Source organism: Diceros bicornis, chromosome 9, assembly GCF_020826845.1.
Source record: "Diceros bicornis minor isolate mBicDic1 chromosome 9, mDicBic1.mat.cur, whole genome shotgun sequence".
NCBI lineage: Eukaryota > Metazoa > Chordata > Mammalia > Perissodactyla > Rhinocerotidae > Diceros > Diceros bicornis.
This window is the reverse complement of record NC_080748.1, coordinates 42,194,484-42,215,155: the sequence shown is the minus strand read 5'-3', so window position 1 is coordinate 42,215,155 and position 20,672 is coordinate 42,194,484. Positions and strand designations below refer to the sequence as shown.

The following is a 20,672-nucleotide window of genomic DNA, read 5'->3' as shown; positions in this document are numbered from 1 at the left end:
TATATCAACTTGTGAAAGGAAAGGATCACATGAAATAGATGGAATTTCTCTGGGAAATTCAAAGTTCATAAACTTGGCTATTTACATTTACATAAAACTATCAAACCACTTGTGAATTACTTGCTTTTGTAAGATTTTCAACTAAACAAGGCAGTTATGGAACATTATCTTATATTGCATAGGACAGCAGCCCAAAGTGTAGCACATTAGTATCATAAGAAATAAATGACAGTACTAAGGAATAAAAAATGAGCCAAAATCTCCTTATGTATTTACCTCCCAAACACAGGCAATTTCAAACTCAGAAAATAGAAAGAGTAATGTATCATAAAATACCAAAACCTTGAAATATTGCTAGGCCATTTGGCTCACTTTAGACAACAGACAAGATTTGAGGGTGGCACAAAAACATCAGTTTTAGCTCAAAGAGTAATTAGCTTTATGTGCTTTGTACTTCATTGGTTTCACAATTAATTGTTACGATGTTTATTACAGGTAAGACTCATGTAATCTGGAGATACAGGAAGGCTCAGATCCATCACCTATTAGCTGTCTAATCATAAAATAAGTTATTTAACAGTTCTTAAAATCCATTTTCTGATCTATATGGGCATAATACTCCCTTACAAGTCTGCTAGGAGGATTACATGATATACAGACGTAAGAGCTAAGCATAATACCTATACACTGTTCAACAAATATTCATAGAACTGAACAAAGATGACACGAACAAGAGTTCTGACCTCAAGAAGCTTACAATCTATTAAAAGAGATAAGAAATAAATAGACTTTCAGTGCTAGAAAAAAAGTAATATGCTTAATACAGATAAAATGTTCTAAGAATTCAATAAAGCAACAATTATTTCACTTTGTGAAGAAGCAAGCATTTGATCTGAGTCTAAAAGCATGGGGACAATTTGGCCATTCAGGTATTAGGCAAGAGAAAACAAGATAAATGGCACAAAAGTGGAAAAACCTTTTTTTTCCCCTAAAGTATAACTGAGGAAAGCATAGAAAATCAAAGAAAGAGTCAGTAGTTCCATTTGGCTAAAATAAAATCTTTGTGAAAAAATTAAGAAAGTTGAAAAAGTGAAAAAAAAAAAGTTGAAACTGGAACTAAGACTAGATTCTAAACGGCCCTGTATCCCAAATTAAGGCATTTGAAATAAAAGCAGCATATGACGTGTTCTGAGTTATGCTGAAGGAAAATAATCTGACGGAACTACATAAAATAAATGAGAAGACAGAGAAAGGATATGTGGAGAAACTTGTTAAAATGCTACTGCAAGTAGTCCAGGCAAGAGATACTCAAGACTTAAATGATAGTAACAAGAAGGGAACTGGAGAGCAGGGACTGATATGAGATTTGACTACAGTGGATCAATAGAATTGGTTGCTGGAAGCAAAGTAGAGGAAAGATTGCTAGATAACCCAGATGAGTAGCAGGATGAAGATGTTAACATAAAAGGGGGGAAAACATCAACTAAGGTGACTAGGAAGACAAATGCAACAAGAACCCCTTCATTATAGTGAAATTCCAATTTGCTTTCACTTGTATGTATGTGTGTATGTAGATGAGACAAATGTACAAACATTATAATTCATATATATGCACAAACACTTGTTCTTTGCAGAAAGAATTAAACACAGATAGATTACACATAGTTTATAACTGGTATCTTGGCAGTTTCGATAACTTGTCAGTAAAGAATAACTTTTTAAAACATGAAATAAAATGTATCAAATACTGAAGAATGACACCTCCTTTGGAGGAACAATATGCTTAAATAAAGGTACATAGTGTCTGTAAAGATCACTGTGTTCCATTCTATTCAGTTCTGACACAAAGGACTAATTTTACTATTCATTATGGGAAGATCTTAAAATACAGAATGCAATAAAAATAGTGTAGTGTTTTAAAAGTTCAAGCTATTCTTGTTAGTTTACACTTACTCTCTGTAACTCCCATTTCTCAATAAGGTGTTCCACTTCACCGCCAAGAACTGTGGTATTAGAGTCATTTAAGAGCAGGAATCCATTTTTTATGTCCACAATGCCTGAGAGCTTAACTTTAGTTCCAGGTGGTGTGTTCAGGCTAAAGCAAAGAAAAAAAGAGTAAGACAAGTTGAAGTTCCTCTCCAAAACTGGAATTCAGTGTCATACTATGACCTCATGAAATTCTTTAAAATGCACTAACATGAAAACTATTTTTCAGGAGACTGGCTATATAGTGTGAATAGATCACCAGGGAGGAAGTCAGAACACCAGGTACAAGACTGTCATTTTCTACTTTAATGACAAAGAAATTAACTTCAGTTTCCACAGGTAAAAAAAAAATGTGGATAATAAAAATCACACCTCACAAATTTGTGGTAAAGATAAATATAGAATAAAAGATATAAAAGTACTTTCTCAACTATGCCATGCTGTATAAACGTAAGATTTGCCTTTTTTTCCCTCTGAGCTTTGACTGTGCATTGCAAAGATACACCATGCTACAAAATTAAATTTCAATACAGAAAAGACATCAGACCAGTAATAATCCTAGATGTTTAACATCTATATGAGTTACCGTAATTCACACAAAATAATGCTCTTTTTTGTTAACCATCTAGTTAAAGATCAAATGAGAGTTACTTCTCTAAAGCACACTAACTGTAAAAGGATTTTTCTATAATGGATTAATATGATCAGATTTGGGGCACACATTACACCATGACCCCTTTTACAATAACCAGAGACAAGATGCTTATCCTCCTGTCAACCTGTTGGTAAAGGAAACAACCAAAGAAATCCATTTTATCATACAGGTTTATACTAAAGTAAAAGCACATATACTAAGCCCCACCCCATTTCTTCACACATACAGCAAGAGGTAAAGTACTCCAAAAAGGAATCAAGACTATCCTAAAACACTTAGGATAAATTAGAAAATCATACTGAAATGGCTTCACATTGTTCACATCTTAAAAGTTCATGAAATTCACCATGTGCTGATACACGGAACAGCAAATCAGTGAAAGCGTTTATATCACTGGTCTATTCTGAAGAAAGATGGTTGATACAACAGTTATTAACAAGAAGAAATAGAATATGCCTGTTTTTAAAGCTTCAAAGATCCCATACAGAGTAAGACATTATCTATTAAAAATTATTGAGGACCCCAAGCTTCATCATTCTTAGTCATCACCCATAACTTACAGAACAAATGGTCATGAACAGCCTCGCCAAACCTCATTCTCACAGAAGAATAAATAGGTACTAAAATTTTAATATAATTTTACTACATCACCTTTAGGACCATACCTAACTCTTATTCAGAGAGCATATTTTGGTTTAATTACTATTTTTATTGGCACCCCCAAAGTATCTTTACTCTCTCTTCATTGCAATTTTGAAAAAACAAAACAAAACTACTGAGAAGTGGGGCAGGAGGTAGGATAGTAGCGTGGAAAGAAGCACCCCAGAGAAATGCAATGACCGCTGCAGGCAACACGTTCTCCACCAGCTCCTGGTTTATCCTGTCTAGTGAGTTCTTCTACCTTCCACCTAAGATAACCACTAACCAAACTTATTTTGAAAATAGTCTCCCAAATTGGTCACGTGTAAGAACAGTTCTATAAGCTGTTGTTATAGCACCCAAAGTAGACGTGCACTTCAATGATGAGTGAACGAGCAAGTGGCAATAATTTTTTTCAATTGTCAAACTGCAATAAATTCAACAAAAGAAGACAGTGGACAGCATAAGGGACCCTCCTCTCTGGGCTGATCCTGTGTTTTCATTTACCTCAGAGAAATAAACAGCAGTAAAATCAGAGAATGAGCCATTATATGGCAAGTCTTCCGTCTGCGTCACCTGTGAACTCCCTCGTAGGGGGTCTGACTGAATTTGTCAAAGGGGAAAAGGCTGTGTTTCTCCACAAAACTAGGAATCCTTCTACTCTTCAAAAAGAAGACAACAAAATCACAAGTCAATAAACCCCCTTTGTGTACAAAAATCAACATTTTAGACAAACATGTATCTTCTAAGGGAGCCTCCCTCACCAGAGGCAGACACTGGTTGAAGAAAAAAAAAAAAGAAGGGAAATTATCAAGCATGGCATACAAGGCCTCAACCTATCACATTTTCTCCCACATATCACCATCCCAAATCACCTAAGCTCGTACAAATGGAACTTCTCACTCATCTGTTGTCAGGACACTGTGTCTTTGCATGTGCTATTCCCCCACTAATCTCTCTCAAAACACCTACTCATATTTTAAGTCCCATTCCTGGCTCCCGCAGGTACAGGTAATTTTCTGAACTCCTAATCCTTTCAGTTGATGAATTTACTATAATAATTTCTACGCTTATGTGCCTACCTTATTATCATACGAGCTACTTGGGGGCAAAATCTAAACCCTTTTACCTTTGTATCTCCAGCACTGGATAAAGGGGCTGGAACACAGTGGACACTAAATGCTTGTTAAATGCTTGCTCAGGAGAGAAGTATGTTATAGGAGTTTATGTTGAAAGAAAAAACTCAAAGGACCCAGAGCAGCAAACGTGAGCCTATAATATGACTAAGAAGAGAAAAAAAAGAGAGTTTGCAGATGCCCAATGAAAATTCCCACCTCAGAAAACAGAGCTCAAACTAACCTATCAAGGACACTGAGGATAAAGGAGACACTTTCTCTTCCTTCTTGTTGCTTTTCTCCATTCAAATAGGCACGACTCTAAAAGCCTCTCATAAACACAGCCAAAAGGATGTGGAAAATTCTTCTGGAGTTCCTCCTCCTCTTAGAAAGTGGGGTGGCACATGAAACTCTCTAGCTTCAATCATTTCCTAAGAAAATTCATTCGCCTATAAACTTTTCAATGGAAACAGCCGACTGTCAAAGAACAAACCGTAACATACTCAAAGAAATTCAGTTTGTCCCGGTCAATTTTTGAATGACCTAAAATTTACTGACAAAATTGAAAAGATTACTTTTCATGCAAGAACACCTTAAATTTCTGTTTTTATAAGTAACATTGAAGCAAGCAGTAACTAACTTCATTCTTAACTATTTTTCTATAATGTATAAATACGAACTCTTCAATTTCTTCTGAAAAATTGTAACATGCACTTAAGAGTTCATTCCTTCTTCTCCAAGTCCTTAAAACAAAATCCATTTTGAATAGCACCTTCAAACACTCTGTAACAAATATACAAAATAAAGTGCCAATCACCTTATCTTTGACATATAACTATATTCTACTGCTGTGCAACTTATGTGCCCATCAGTCATCTGCAAACGCAGCATTCTTGGTGCAGCCTGAGATTCTTCGTTATCCTTTGGTGCAGCAACATTGCGAATTTTTTGAATTTGCAAAACACACGGACCTTCAAGCTGTCAAAATACAAAGGAATAAATATCACTTTCTAGCCATGGCTTTTTCATTTAGTGTTTCTCTTTTCCTCAATGATTACACTTTATGATATATAATGATAACTTCAATTAAATAAGGTCAAAACTGAAATTATATTACATACATCAGGGGTTTTTTTGTATTTAAAGATAAAACTTCAAAAGGGTCTCCTGAAGAACATTTTTTTTTATAAGGCTGAATTCATTTTCAGAAAGTAACAACAAAAGAAAACTCTAGGAAAACAAAGTTATATTTCTGGATTAAAGGTATATAAATAGATGTTTTTAGTCTTACATGCTCAAAATAGATCATATACATCCCTGTTCTCCCATGTACATTAAGGGACATTCTGGAATTAAAAGTACTTGGTAATTTTTTAAAGAACATCAACTTTACAGCAGCAGTTGAAAGGAATACTTTCTGTTCAAAAACATAAAGTTTAAAGTACACCCTCTTCTGGCATAAATGAAGAATACAATACTCCAAAATTAAACTATAAAGTTCCAAAAATGTGAGCCATACTTGACTTATTTTCACATTTCCCTTTTAAATGAGTTTAAATCTAGTGTTGTATTATATGCAACAGCAGTAAGGAGAATAAATGTTGTCTCTAGCCACATTTCAATCAAAGACAAAAATAAAGTTGAGAACTAAGTAGCTATTAAGTTAAAAGTTTTATGTAATAAAATGTTTATCGCATAACAGAAACGACAGCAAAATCTGCTTACATGTCTGAAAAATAAATTTAACATAAAGTGATACTTTCTGTATCATAAAATATACTTTTAAGTAGTACTGTACCTACAAAGGAAAAAAAAGGTTACTCTTTTATTATATATAGCCTTTTAAGTATACATTTTCAGTAAAGAGAAATGTGAAATGATTGACATTTACACGTAATTTCTTAAGTAAGCATGTTTCCAAGTTGACAAATTTTTACTCCATATTTACCAGTATTTTGCCTGCAAAAGGAGTAACTGTTGTAAATTTAGGCCCAGAAAATATAATTAGAGAAAAGAGATTAAAATTTCATCTAATTTTTAGTTATGAAAAAAATTCCAAGTTCAAACAAGTCTAAAACCCTTAATATAAGCTGCTAATTCAAGGTGAACTTTTTCCAATGCTTTTGTTAATGTCATTAAAATAGACATTTAAATTAAACCATAGGCACATTATTGTTACTACAGTGTTCATCATTCTCTTTATTTTACTACTCCTAATATTTTTAACCTAGACGTTCACAAATATCTAGCCTGTGTTGCGTAGTACAGTCCCCCAACCACATGTGACTATTTACATTTAAATTAATTAAAATTGAATGAAATTTAAAATTCAATTCTTTAGTCAAACTAGCCACATTTCAAGTGTTCTATATCTAAACAACACAGATACAGACTGCCTACATCACTGCAAAAAGTTCTACTAGATAATCAGTGATGCTCTAGACCTACACGTTCCGAAGTGAGACTCACGCATCCTAACGAGTGCACATCCATTGAAGTGTAGGAGGGAAACACTAGTTTCTATTCAATTCTTAGTGAGAAAGAAATTAAACTTTCCTAATATTTCATATCCAGAGCAACAAGGGCACCCTCACCCAGTCCATATGATATACAGGTCACAAGGCATCTTTACGGAATTTGGGGAGTTCTACATCCAAAGGGTATCGACATGGCACCCTCATTGGTTTCTTTGCTTTCAATGTGCTGTGACAAACTGCCTTTTACTTGTGTGCAGTTAAATGGACATATAGATTATATTATCTAGTTTTAATCATTAATACTCACAAATGGACAAGTAGGTTTAGAAGATTCTGCCAAAGAAACACAAATTGAAGATAATACCAACGATACAAACACAGCGTAAGAATAGGACCAGTTTTGCTGATCTCCTACATCTGGTTGACCATGAGAACAAAAAACGAGAATTCGTGGGAGGAACACCTGCCCCCAACTTCTGATGTTTCCTTGCAAGCAGCAAGTTTACTTATTTAATTACTCCAACTCCTGGCCTCTCCATCCCTTTTAGTGGATTAAACAGTGCCCCCCCTCCCCCAAAAAAGATAGATCTACCTGGAACCTATAAATGTAACCTTATATGGGAAAAGTGACTTTGCATACATAATTAAGGTCAAGATCTAGAGAGGAGATCATCCTGGATTAGGATAGGTCTGAAATCCGATGACGAGTGTCCTTATAAAAGAGAAGGGGAAATAAACACAAAGAGACAGGGTATAAAGCCCACGTGAAGATGGAGGCAGAAATTGGAGTTACACATCTACAAGCCAAGGAACAACAAAGACTGCTCACAGCTACCAGAAGCCAGGAGAGAGTCATGAAACAGATTCTCCTTCAGAGCCTCCAAAGGAAGCAACCCTGCTAATACCTTGATTTTAGACTTCTGGCCTACAGAACTGTAAAGGAATAAATTTCTGTTGTTTTATGCCACCACGTTCATGATAATTTGTTATAGTAGCCTCAGGAAACTAACACATGCACTTATGGAATGACTTATCTGATCAGGAAGAATATACTGTACATACTGGGCTCATCTTTACCCTTCCTTTTCTTTGGATCCAGGTAGAGACCCTGAGGGAGGTGGTATCTACCCAACTTCCCCACTAGACTGGCACTGCCATAAGTGAGTGTACAAGTCTGCCTGGTTTGTTGTTCAGTTAATGGATCCATTTGGCTCTCCCACTAAACCACATTTTCCAAATTAATTTTTATCAATAGTAAGGTCAATATTTTGGCCCATATGTGCCACTCCTTTACTTCTCAACTGCTTTAAAACCAAAGTAGAAAAGGAGGTACTATTTAGTAGACTCTCCTTAGAAATTCCCAAATTATACATAGTTTTTTGATAGTCCCTTCTCAATTTGAATCATCAAGCCTTAAGATTGGTGATTCTACAATTCAGAAATATTCTACAAGTAAACCAGCAGATATAATGAATTTTTTCATTATGTTTACAATGTTCAGTTTATTATACTCTGTAGTCAAAAAATAGGGAAGTATTAGGCCTAAATAAAACACAAATAGTAGAATAAAATGCTATGATTCTAAGATCCTAAATCCTAACTTCATCCCTGAATCCAAACTCATCCCCAAAACTGGATGAGAATTATTTCAAAGTATTTGTTCAACTCTTGTCAAGGGCAACCTCAAAGTAAAAAAAGTATCAATTTAAATGAAAATAATAAAAAACAAAGATTAATCTTTGACCATCCAGGATTTCTTTAATGTCTGATTTTCTCTTTCACATGAGTCATAAGGAACGAGTAAAAGAAATTATTGTAAAAAATTTAATTAATTAGGTAAGAAGAATTTATCATGGATTCTCCAGGTAAAAATCTCTAATTCTATTAAATAATATGAAGTATTTGCCAGAAATATTCTCTGAGACCAAAAAAATTCGTCCAGGCTTCATTCCTTCCTCTCCTTAGGTAGATGGACACCTCTGTCATCTGAAATCCTAACTAGTCATATTAACTGATATGGAATATCAGATTTCAATGGCTGTATTATTTTATTAATTTACTGATCATATTAAATTAACACGCTTGTTTACAATCAGACTCTCTAAAGTTTGGATGACATGCAACTAGTTATCTATAGTGATCACACCTAGATAAACAGTTAAAATGAGTTTTCTTTAGGACTCTACAAACCATCTAAATTTAGACATTCTGTGATTTCATGGCAGATGAAATATCTGCCAGCCATTTTATAATCTTATCAATTTCCTTGAGAAATAAATTTCTCAATGTAGACCTAACAACATAAGCATCACATTCTCCATCAGCCTGGAAACAGGACCATATACTCAGAAGGAATCTATGAGTCTGATTAGGTTCTGATCAAGCTTCCATCATTATTGCAAAGCGGGTTAAAATTAAGAGAATAAAAAAGTTTTATCCTCCACAGTCCTTTTAAGTACTTAAAATCACAATTCATTTCTTTCTTTACTCTATCACTACTTCCAAAGGCATTTCCAGTGGTTTCAGTAGAGATTTCCTAGAGCTCATTTTTTTATCCATTTATTTATATCAAGAGAAGTTTTTTGCTGGACTATTCACATCTCTACATGAGGATCCAAGCAGCTGGGCAACAATCCAAGAAAGCTGCCTTGGAAGAAGAAACGGTGGTTCTGTCTACAGCTGCATTAAAGGCCTGAAAGACAAGCTTTTATGATGCCCTCTTTCTTACCTACTTTGCTCTGTCAAAACAACTCAATATCATTTTAACAAAAGTTGATATTAATAAACATGGGGTGGGGCAGGAAGAGATCAGGAAAAAAAAATATGATTTGTCACACCCTATACCAGTATCAGACTCAAGAAAACTGGAATAAAAGAGAAATGTTTACACAACAATAGAAATTTCAGAACATTCCCCCTGTCATCCATGCAGGCATCTCTGGTAAGCCTCAATGTGGAGGATATTTTCATCCAGAGAAGATCTGTTTGCTTCTGGTAGTAATTATATCACAACTGAGAGCCTCAGCTTTGGGCTAATGGAAAAGTACCAAAGTTAACCTTAGCCAGAACCTTAACTCACTGTAAGTTAGTAGCACCCCTACTAGCTCCACACATCCCTCCTAGAAAAAAACATTCCTTATTCAGGTGTCCAGGATTCCCATGCAAAAAGATCAAGAAACATAAAATCACAAGAAAATATCATGAGACTCACAAGGAAACAGGTCACAAAGCATAAGAGTCATAAAAAAATTATTAAAACAATATTTTAAGCCTCTAACGAGTTGAGAATTTGAAATTAGCAAGCACAAACTATAAACTAATAAGTCTAATCTAGAGACATTATATGGAACTGTGAACCTAATAACTAGGGAATAAATATTCTTCTCAAGCAAACATGCAACATTTACAAACACATATCAAGTCATAATGTAAGCCTCCACAAAATTTCAAATTCAGCTATCATTCAGTCTAAATTCTCTGATCACAATATAACTAAATTAGAAATCTACAACAAAAAGAAAAAAATAATATTCTATAATTAAAACAGGCAAAAAAGAAATATATAAACTGAAAAATATTTAGAACTGAATGATAATGAAAATATCATGTATAAAACCTTTGGGATATAGTTAAAGCAGTGGTAGGAGAAAAATTAATAGCCTCAAGATGCTCATATTAGAAAAGAAAGGAAAATTAATGAGTTGAACTAACAAGTTGAGAAAAGAACAACAGAATGAGCTCAAATAAGATAGAAGATAATAAAGGTAAATTAATGAAACAGCAAACTAAAACTACAATAAAGAGGGTTAACAAAAGTCTAGCATTGGTTCTTCGTAAAGACTAATGAAACTGAATAGTGAACAAGAATTGATGAAGAAGCAAAGAGTAAAGATGCAAATCAAAATTTAAGGAATAATAATATAATAAAAACACAAACCTACTTTTAGCAGCAATGAAAAAACAATAAGAGAACTATGCATAACAATCTAAATATCCATCAACTGCCAAATGGAAAGAAAAAGTGGTATACCCATACAATAGAATACTATTCCGCAATAAATAGGAACAAACCACTGACACATGCTACATCATGGACTAACCTCAAAAACATTACACTAAGTGAAAGAAGCCAGATACAACAGAGTATAAATTTTCTGCTCATGTGAAATGTCCACAAAAAGCAAATTTATAGAGCAAACATAAAAGAATATACAGACATATTAAGAATAATAAGTACAAGGTGGTAGAATTTAAGATCAATATATAATTATCAGTTGCATTTCTATGCACCATAATAGAGAGAAAAATTAATAATTTTTTAAAACACCATTTTAAAATGGTGTTCCATTTTAATAGACAGTTCCAGGACTAAAGCTTACAAAAAGATATACAACCTATATACTTTCAATAAAGTATAAAACTTTATGGAAAAACTAAGTAAATGAAGAGACATATCCAGTGGTGTGCTGGAGCCACTGCATACCAGTTCACAAGAGCCTATTATGCACTTTTCTTCCCAATTCCGGCTTCCATGATTTCACAGTAGAGCTTATACAGTAATCAGCCATGGTAGGAATATTTATACAAAAAGAGGTAAATGCTACATATCAGGGCTTTTTTTTTTCTCTTCACAGAGGCAGCTTACCAGCATTTCACTGGTAGATTGATATCATAAGGATGTCAACTGTCTAAGCTGATCTGCACGTTCAAGGCAATTTCCATCAAAACTCCAACATATTTTAAGAAACTTCATCATTTGATCCTAAAATTCATGTGGGGGAGAGGGGGACAGAATAGCCTGATGAAGAATAACATATTTTACAAGCATAAGATTAGAAAAATTTGATAATTTCAAGTGCCACAAAAGATATGGATCAATGGGATCTCATGTACACTACTAAAGGTAACATAAATTGGTACAACCTCTTTGAAAAATAATTTTGCATTATCTTGTAAAGTCGAACACTGGCTTAACTCTAGCATACAATAATTCAATTCCTGGTTATATTCCCTAGAGAAACTCTTAAACATGTGCATCAGGAAAAATTTACAAGTTTGTTCCTAGAAGTACAGTTGTTCCTCCGTATCCATGGGGGACTGGTTCCAGGACCCCCCACAGGTACCAAAATCTACAGATGCTCAAGTCCCCAGTTGGCCCTCCGTTTCTGTGGGTTTGGCATCTGCAGACACCAAGGGCCAACTATAGTGCATCTATTATTAAAAAAAAAAAAAGAAGAAAGAAAAGCACCTCAATATCCATCAACAGGAGAATGAATAAGCAAATGGTGGTATATTTACACAGTTTAATATTATACAAAAGAGAACATCAGTGAATAATAGGTATATGCAACATGGACATATGTTAGAGCTATAACAATGAATGATAAAAGCAAGTTACAGCAAGAAATATGCTCTCATTTTATAAAGCTTAAAAACAAAACAGCATATTGTTTAGGAATAAATACATATATGACTAAAATATTTTTAAAAGTCAAGGAAAGCTAAACTCAAAATTCACAACAATCATTTCTTGGTGTTGATGGAGGAAGAGCTAGGACATGTAAATAGGCAGAACGGTTTTGTAATGTGTTAGTTCTTACATCAGGCTCAAGTTTCACAGGTACTCGCTTCATTATTAAGCTTTGAAACATATATGTTGGTATATATCAAATATTATATTAAAATAGTTTAAATAATTTACATAATATTTTGAATTAAGACATTGAGTAGCTGACTGAAATGTCAGGAGAATTAGAGAACTAGATCTGCAGCCTACATAGCAAGAAAATCACTCAAAATCAAATCACAGAGCTGGTTTGATGGTTTGATGGTGTGTTGGCAAAAGAGTTCTCAGATGAGGAGGGGAGAGAAGACCTAATTTGTAGCATTTGCCAATTTCCGTGGCTGATTTCAATTATTAACTAGATGTTACTGAACTCCGAATTGAGAAGCGACGCTGGCAATCAACATTCATGAGCTGGAACAAGCTGGATCCAGCACACTGCAAGCCTCTAGCTCTACACCTTGTACCATGGATCTCACTGGCCCTGGACACTTATACCCCAGCACTGCTGCAACTGTTACCCTAGAAACTCAATCTTGCTGCAGCTTCTACTACTACCAGAGAGGATTCACCACAGTTCCTGCTTTTTCATGTGACTAGCCCAAGTCCAGAGCAGCTTCACCTGACTAGCAAAGCTGAGGTACACATGCATGGCAAAACTGCAAAGGAAGCTGGGGGAAAAGTATCTGGCATTTTCTTCTTCTCCACCACCAAGACTTTGAAGATGGGACACTCCCCCAAACACAGGAGAATTCAGGTTCTAGGAATCATAAATGTCTACTATACTTATCTCCCACATATTATTATCAGTCAAGCAGATTTTCAATTATTCTATTTTCTGTAGTTTGTACAATAAAATATTTTTTTAAAATTTTCCAAATAGAAACAATACTGAATATGGTATGTGTGTATACATGGATAAACATATATACCTTATATATAAACATACAAATACCTACCTACCCTAAGATTTTAACTATGCCCTCAAATGGGGATCTGCCCACTATTTCCTCATTGAGAATCACATCTCTAAAAACTAACAGTCTAGCAAGAATAGCAACATCCAGACCTCACTAGGCTGAGAGAGCTACCCCTTCACTGTATGTACTTCTGACATAGCATTTGTTTTACTATATTAACGTTGTTGGTTTCTCAATATCTCATTAGGCTATGTGCTCCAAGAAGGCAGTGGGTTGTCCTATTGATCTCTGCATTCCTTGCACTTAGCACAAATATACAATCAAATCCTGCTTAATAAATAATTTCCTTGTGTTTTTACCATAATTTATTCAGCACTTATTAGATATACCTGAAAATGTGGCAGGATCTTTACATAAGTTATTTAATTTACCTCCAGGACTAAAAAGTATGTTAGGATAATCATGTATCTTAAATAGGAACATTTGAGAGCAGAGGCTAAAAAGTACATTGCCAGAGGTCACTCAGCCAGTAAGAGGCAGAATTAGAATTCAAATTCAGATCTGTCTCATACCAAAGTCTATCTTCTTTCTATTACATATTTTAAAACTATGACAAAATTTGTTACATACGAAAAACAGATGTAGGTATAAAGGGCAATGGGAATATTAATTCTTGAAAATTAATTCTGCTCAAAAGAGGTCAAGAAAATTAGAAGAGAATAAGTGGTATTCGAATTGGGATTTGAAGAATAAAGAGCAGTTTGCCTGTCAGCTGAGGGAAGGACATGCCACTCACATGGCAATTATTAAGCTGCTGTAGCAACGAAAGACTGTGATTTTAGAGAACATGCAGTTCTCTCAACTCTAAAGTAAAATGGAGAGTGGTAATAATTTCTATTTTCAGTGCTATGCTGAAGATTACTTAGATAATACATATAAGTTACTTAACACAGGACCTGGCACACAGTAGGTTCTCAATAAATAGGAGTAGAGGGAGGATGGAGAGGAGGATGGGGATGAGAAGGAAGAGGAGGAGAAAAAGAGTTTACTGAAAACCAGGGTTCTCCTAAATAATTTAGGGCCTTGTACCAAAAAAGAGCAAGAGGAAAGCAGGTCAAAAGCATCAGGAATACTGAAAGAAATAGCTTTGGGAAGGTAGTCTCTAATCCTGATCTCAAATTTTTTGAGTGATATTCATACACAGGAAGAGAGTTGAAATGGAAAAACATAAATAAACAATAATAAAAGAAAAACTTCCTGAATCATAAATACGGTGGTACATTCACTAGAAGAAGATCTAAAAGTTTTTACTCCTAAGAAAATTTTTAAATGGTATTATAAATGCTTGGTAATTGAGAAATAGACAATATAATCTTGAATAAGTTTTCCCAAACTTGAAATTCCCTGTAAAAAGTATCAATTTATACATCAAAGTAACAGCACAGCACATAATTTTTCTTATTCAATCATTCAGAGAAATTACAACAAATGCAATACAGGAAAATATTGCGGGACTCCCAGTTAAAAGTAATACTTCCCCCAGTGTGTCATCTGTCTATTTCCACATCTCCTTAAGGAAAATTAAAAAAAAAAAAAAAAAAAAGGTGAACAGTTTATTTTTCCATTATCAGAAGAGTATCTGTCTAATATATATTGTTTTGTGCAATCGTTTGTAAACTCCACAGAAGTCCTTTAAATAATTATCAATAAGCACTTGTAAATAAAGCATACTTAAATCAGAGTTTCAGTAATCCATTTGTCTGAAAAATAAAATTGCATGTTTAATTTTAATAACTCACTAAAAGGAACACTGGCAAACTATATTATTTAGTACAGAATTAATTAGCATCTATGAAACATAATACAATTTTATTTAAATTAAAACAGAAGTTTTTTCAATTATTTTTCTTTTTAAAAATATCCAATTTCTAGAAAGAGGGTGAGAGGGTATTCACTTTGAATTTTGAGGCAGTGAAGCCATCTTGTGGTTGATGTTGGTATTGCTTTGAGGAAGTCACTTCCATTAGGAAAAATTAGGTCTTTAATCACAGTTTCACATTCAAAAAGGCTTACCCAACCTGTCAGTCCTAGAACTTGGATGGAAAAATTAAACACAGAACTGAAAGCCTTTCCTGTTAGGGCTTCACAGTAATGCATAAGGTCCTCACAAAGCTGGACTGGTAAAGTATTTTTACACTAACCTATATTGTATAATTAACTTCTACACCTTGGTTCAGAGGCTAAAGCTATGAAAATTACAACAGCAAAATATTAAATTTTAAGAAGAATATGAAAAATATTAAACAGTTTTATAGGAAGTATAGTTTTATTTCTTTTTTGTCATGACGTTTTTCCATGATTTTTAGCTTACAAGCCACCACGTTCCAGGACCTTGTACCATTTGAGAAATGCAAAGCCTGACCTGAAAAACTCAGAAAATAACTTGCAAAATATGGCTTCCCCACTACACATCCTTCCACTCTCACAATCTTTACGGCCTAAAAATCAAACACGAACTGCCTATGGGAAAATCTAGCTTAGGCTTCGAAGCCTGGAGAAAACTGTCCTCTTCCCACTTGTACCACTTTTTAATTTGTCTGAAACCTTTGCATCAAGGTTATGGGCAACCTTGTGGACAAAATACAGGAACTGCAAAATAATGTTAAGAAGAGAATGGGAGGAAAGAGAAAAGAACCTAAGCAAAACTATACTAATTAATAATAAAGTTACTTGTACTTTTTGACATTCTACTTTCTCCCAAATTAATCAGTGATAATAGCAATTATTAAAACTTCAGTTTCAAACTCCAGATGACAATGCCCTTCTGAAGTCCCCAGATTTGTCTAAGAACAAAAGAGATGTAAATTCAGTGTGTACAGGATTAACTGTCTTCTCCTAAATACAAACCTACAATCTTTCTTACCTGATCACAGATCTAACAGCTCTCCATTCTTCCTTTCCACTTTCAAATTCCCAAATGTTGAAAATGGTCTAAGTCTTATTAATTATAATAATAACAATATATACCATGTGAGCATTTACTTTTGGCCTCTCAGGGGGGAAGTTTGAAGACTCCTCTCTACACTCCTTTACTCTACCTCCAAAGAGGACTATGCTCTGTCTTGGGGAATCTCCAGTATATTGTATTGAGCCTCAAGCCTGGCGAATGAGTTTCCAAGGGGGTTAGAAGACACATGGCTGAGGCCCTTTCAAAGGGACCACACAAGACTAATGGAGGCAGCTCCTAAGAAGACAGCCTCTTCGCCCCTCTTGCTTCTTAAGTATTTGCTTCTTAAATATTGGGGCAAATCCTCTTCAATACTCACATTTTCCTTTGGCTTTCTCTCTCTTAGGAATGGTAATATCACAGGCAGGCTAGGAACTTAGTAGAAATAGTCACAGCAGGGCTTTCGGCCTGCTTTGATTCGTTCACACTCAGACCAGCTTTGCTCAAGTAATAGAGTTCTGCATTAGGGTTGGAGGCCAAAACCCAGTCAATAATGAAGTATCCATTTACCTTACTTCATTCACTGAATTTCCTTGAGAGCTCTCAGTAACAGATACTCAAATGAGGTAATAAGGATTCATGCATTCTTAGATCTCCAGGACAAAAATACTATCCTATATTGCTCATAATCTTCAATACTTGCCATATGCATTGCACTACGTTTAGTACCTTCATGTACATTATCTCATTTAATTCTTCAATGTCATAAAGGAGATAGTATTTGAATAATAAGGAAATTAAAATCTAGCAAGATTACTTTCCAGAAATCACAAAACTAATAAGCAGTAGAATGAGGATTTAAATCCAGCCCAACGACTCTAAAATCTGTACCTTTCCAGTATGTTACCAGTCCCTATCATTTTATGCTCCTCTCCACACCCTATCTGAAACATATCACAACCACGCCTCTGCTTCCTGAGACAGCTAGTCTATCTCATATTTTAAGTTTTCTGTCTATATTAGTTTTTGGAAAGTTAGTTTCCAGTATGTTCTATTTGGAAGATCGCTAGGTAACCCAGCTCTTTCTTTCATTCATTCATTCATTTTTAGTATAAAAAGAAAACTAGAAAATAATATCATTTTATACCAAAGTCTCATATGTTCAAGGAATAGGCAAATTACTTATTCAAATACTCTGCTTACTAAATGTTGCCCTATGTCTTATGCACGGATTAAAACAAAATTTATTTAAAATTTTTCATTTAAAATTTATTTTAAACAAGAACAATAACATATATAATTTAGTGACTGGAGCCATGTCTTCATAATGATTCAGTTACCATTAATATGGTCAAGTGCTGGTTAAGAAAGGATTCCAATAAAGGCACAATAAAGCTTTTACTGCATTAGTCTTTCTTTACAAAGAAGCACAAGTGATTAAAAAAAACAGGGAAAAAGTACAAGTCAGACAATTAATATCAAAAATATATTCCTTAAACATTTCCTGTGGCCTAAAAATAGTTATATTTTTATATAATGTATGGAGTTCTAACTAAAGGCAAATAAAATGAGTAATTCCTTTGGGTCAGCTTCTAAAATTTCTATTAAAATTATTTGTCAAAGCATCTTCACTAATACCACGAAGAGAATTACATTTGGTGTTAGAAGTATGTAATGAAAGGAAAAATATAATCAAAGAGGAAGAGCAGACATGGGGTATCCAACTGAATTTCTGTTTCATGTGAAAAGGGCTTACTTTATTTATAAAGTCACATTAGCATTAAGAGTATTTTAAAGGATAAAATTTGGCACAGAAAATTCTAGATTCAAAGATTTTAAGTTTTTTTTATTGTTGTTAGCTACATTCAAAGGAAATCCTAAAGAATCCACTGCACAAAACTTTTTGAAGCAAAAATGGCTCTGAGAAGGTGGAGGGAGCAGAGAAAGTCTCATCAGCACCATCCCCATGAGCTTACAGCAGAGGTGGGTTCTCAGAATCCCTAAGGAGCAGAGAAAAGTCTCATCAGCACCAACCCCATGAGCTTACAGCAGAGGTGGGTTCTCAGAATCCCTAAGGACACAGAGAGAGAAAATAGAAAACCAATAATACAGAAAGCTTTGAAATTTTCTTAAATAAACTAGTATAAGGATGCGTAGTTATTGCTTTGATGCTAGTTTCTTTTCCTGTAAAGAATTTTTGCACTCATCAGACCTGTCCAAGATTGCTGCCTAATCTGGGGTTCTGTACCCAGGCAGTCTTCTAAGTATGCTTTCCAGACCAGAAGAATCAACATCCCATGGAAACTTGTTCAAAATACAAATTCTTGGGCTCTACCCTAGTTCAATGGAATCAGAAACGTGAGGTCAGGGGGCAGTGGTTGGCAATCTGTGTTTTAGCCAGGCATCAGGGTGATTCTGGTGCACACTAAAGTCTGACAACTACTACCACAACCAAAAAAGCAATGTAAAGAAATTGGAGAGGACTCTGAGAAGAACAATGAAGATGAACAAAAAGCTTGAGACTGAGAATAAACAAAGGAACAAAGATAGATGGCTTTAGCAAAAAGAAACATGTGGCAGTGATATATACAAGTCTTCAAGTATGTGAAGAATTATTCATAAAGGAAGGTAACCAGATGTTCTCCATTTCCCTTGAGGGAAGATAAAGAAGACATTATGAACTTTAAGTTGCTGCACAAGAAATTTAGGTTAAAATATAATTAAAGTTTGCTGACACAGAGAGTTGTTATACATGAAAATGAATTGCTGAGGAGTTTATAGAACCCTCTTCTCTAAGTATGTGTCTCAAAAACTAGAGTAGATTAGAAACGCTCTCTTGTGGTTCCTTCCAGCTAAATGATTACCATCCATTGCATAAATGGACTAATATTTAGAAAATGTAAAAAATATGTTGCTACATTATAGACCTTTCAAAATTATCTAACATTTAAAATATCTGAGATGCAATAACTATTTTAAATATCCAAATGTTAAAATGATATGATTTATTCAGATGCAAAACATACACATTGAAAGTATTTATTTAAATTACAGATAATGTTTCTTTTTTTTCAGCTGGGAAAGAGTCCCCCTGAGCTAACATCTGTTGCCAATCTTCCTCTTTTTTTTTTTCCCCTCCCCAAAGCCTCAGCACACAGCTGTACATTCTAGTTATAGATCCTTCTAGTTCTTCTATGTGAGCTGCTGCCACAGCATGGCTACTGACAGACAAGTGATGTGGTTCTGTGACCAAGAACCAAACCCGGGCCACTGAAGCGGAGACCTTGAATCACTAGGCCATCAGGGCTGGCTCAATAATGATGTTTCTTAATAGTTCAAAAAGTGACCAATAGCACATATGAAATTCTTGGCTGACACAATATAATGTATTTTCAAATAAAAAGAAGAAATTGAATATAAATGAATAAAAAATAAAAGACTGACTAGTTGGTATCAAAAAATCATATCCTTGTATTTTAATCACTGAAAAAATCTGTAACATGAATATATATATATGTAATGCAAAATGATAGCAATTAGCAGATCCATGGCTTTGCCAAATTGTTCCTAATATTCTCTCACAATCTTATGTATTAAGTTCATTAAATAAACATGGTAACAGATAACTAAAATAAAAAGGTCCTTGCCCTGAGCTCTGATAATATCTGGTAAGTTTCACATACAGTGTGCCATAGTTATAATTCCTGAAACAAAAGTTTAAATGTTGAAAAGTCACCAGAAGTTTAAAAGTTTAAGTCTTAATAATTTTCCATGTGTATAGGAAGTCACTATAATGACAACTCTGTGACTGTTCACCTCCAAAATATTTTGTAGTCACAGTCTTTATTGACAAAAAATAATTCCAATAATTTAGTAGATGTTCATATTTATTGAAGTTAGCATAATTTAGGAAGTTAACATTTTTCTTTACCTTTTCTACCTTTCCACCATTGATGTCACTGGGGAGGAATTTCTTGCCAATTGTTCTCAAGTCTGTCTAAAATAAAAATATTATTATTAAAATATAATTATAGATAAAAGGAAATCTAAATCAAATCTCATTCACAAACAAAAGGTGAAACTACTTAAGGTTTGTGGAACAAAATTTAAATAAATGTCTTTTAAACTGATTATGAGATCTATACATATAATCGATCTTTTCAAATGACACAGTCCCATACATATATGTTGTTTAAAGTGTGCCAGTAAGTTGAACAGTAATAAATAAGGCCTTAATTCTGATAATTGATTTAGGTAAACTTAACTTAGGTAACCTTTTAACTTAATAAATCTTCTCTATTAAAATACAAAACTTGATTTTTTGTAAACTCTAGTCTTACTAAAAAATTAATGCCACAATCCAAAACCAA

At 34.2% G+C, this 20,672-nt stretch overlaps 1 protein-coding gene across 7 annotated transcripts in view; it reads right to left on the bottom strand.

Moving 5' to 3' along the window:
• Positions 1-20,672, bottom strand: part of TDRD3 (tudor domain containing 3) — a 171,992-nt gene that overhangs the window by 96,548 nt on the left and 54,772 nt on the right. For all 7 annotated transcript variants that reach the window (XM_058548277.1, XM_058548279.1, XM_058548278.1 and 4 more), the window contains exons 3-5: positions 20,234-20,299; positions 5,213-5,373; positions 1,954-2,095 (exon numbers count right to left, since the gene is read on the bottom strand). In XM_058548277.1, the coding sequence (XP_058404260.1) occupies positions 1,954-2,095; positions 5,213-5,373; positions 20,234-20,299 (369 nt within the window). The remainder of the gene's footprint in view (positions 1-1,953; positions 2,096-5,212; positions 5,374-20,233; positions 20,300-20,672) is intronic.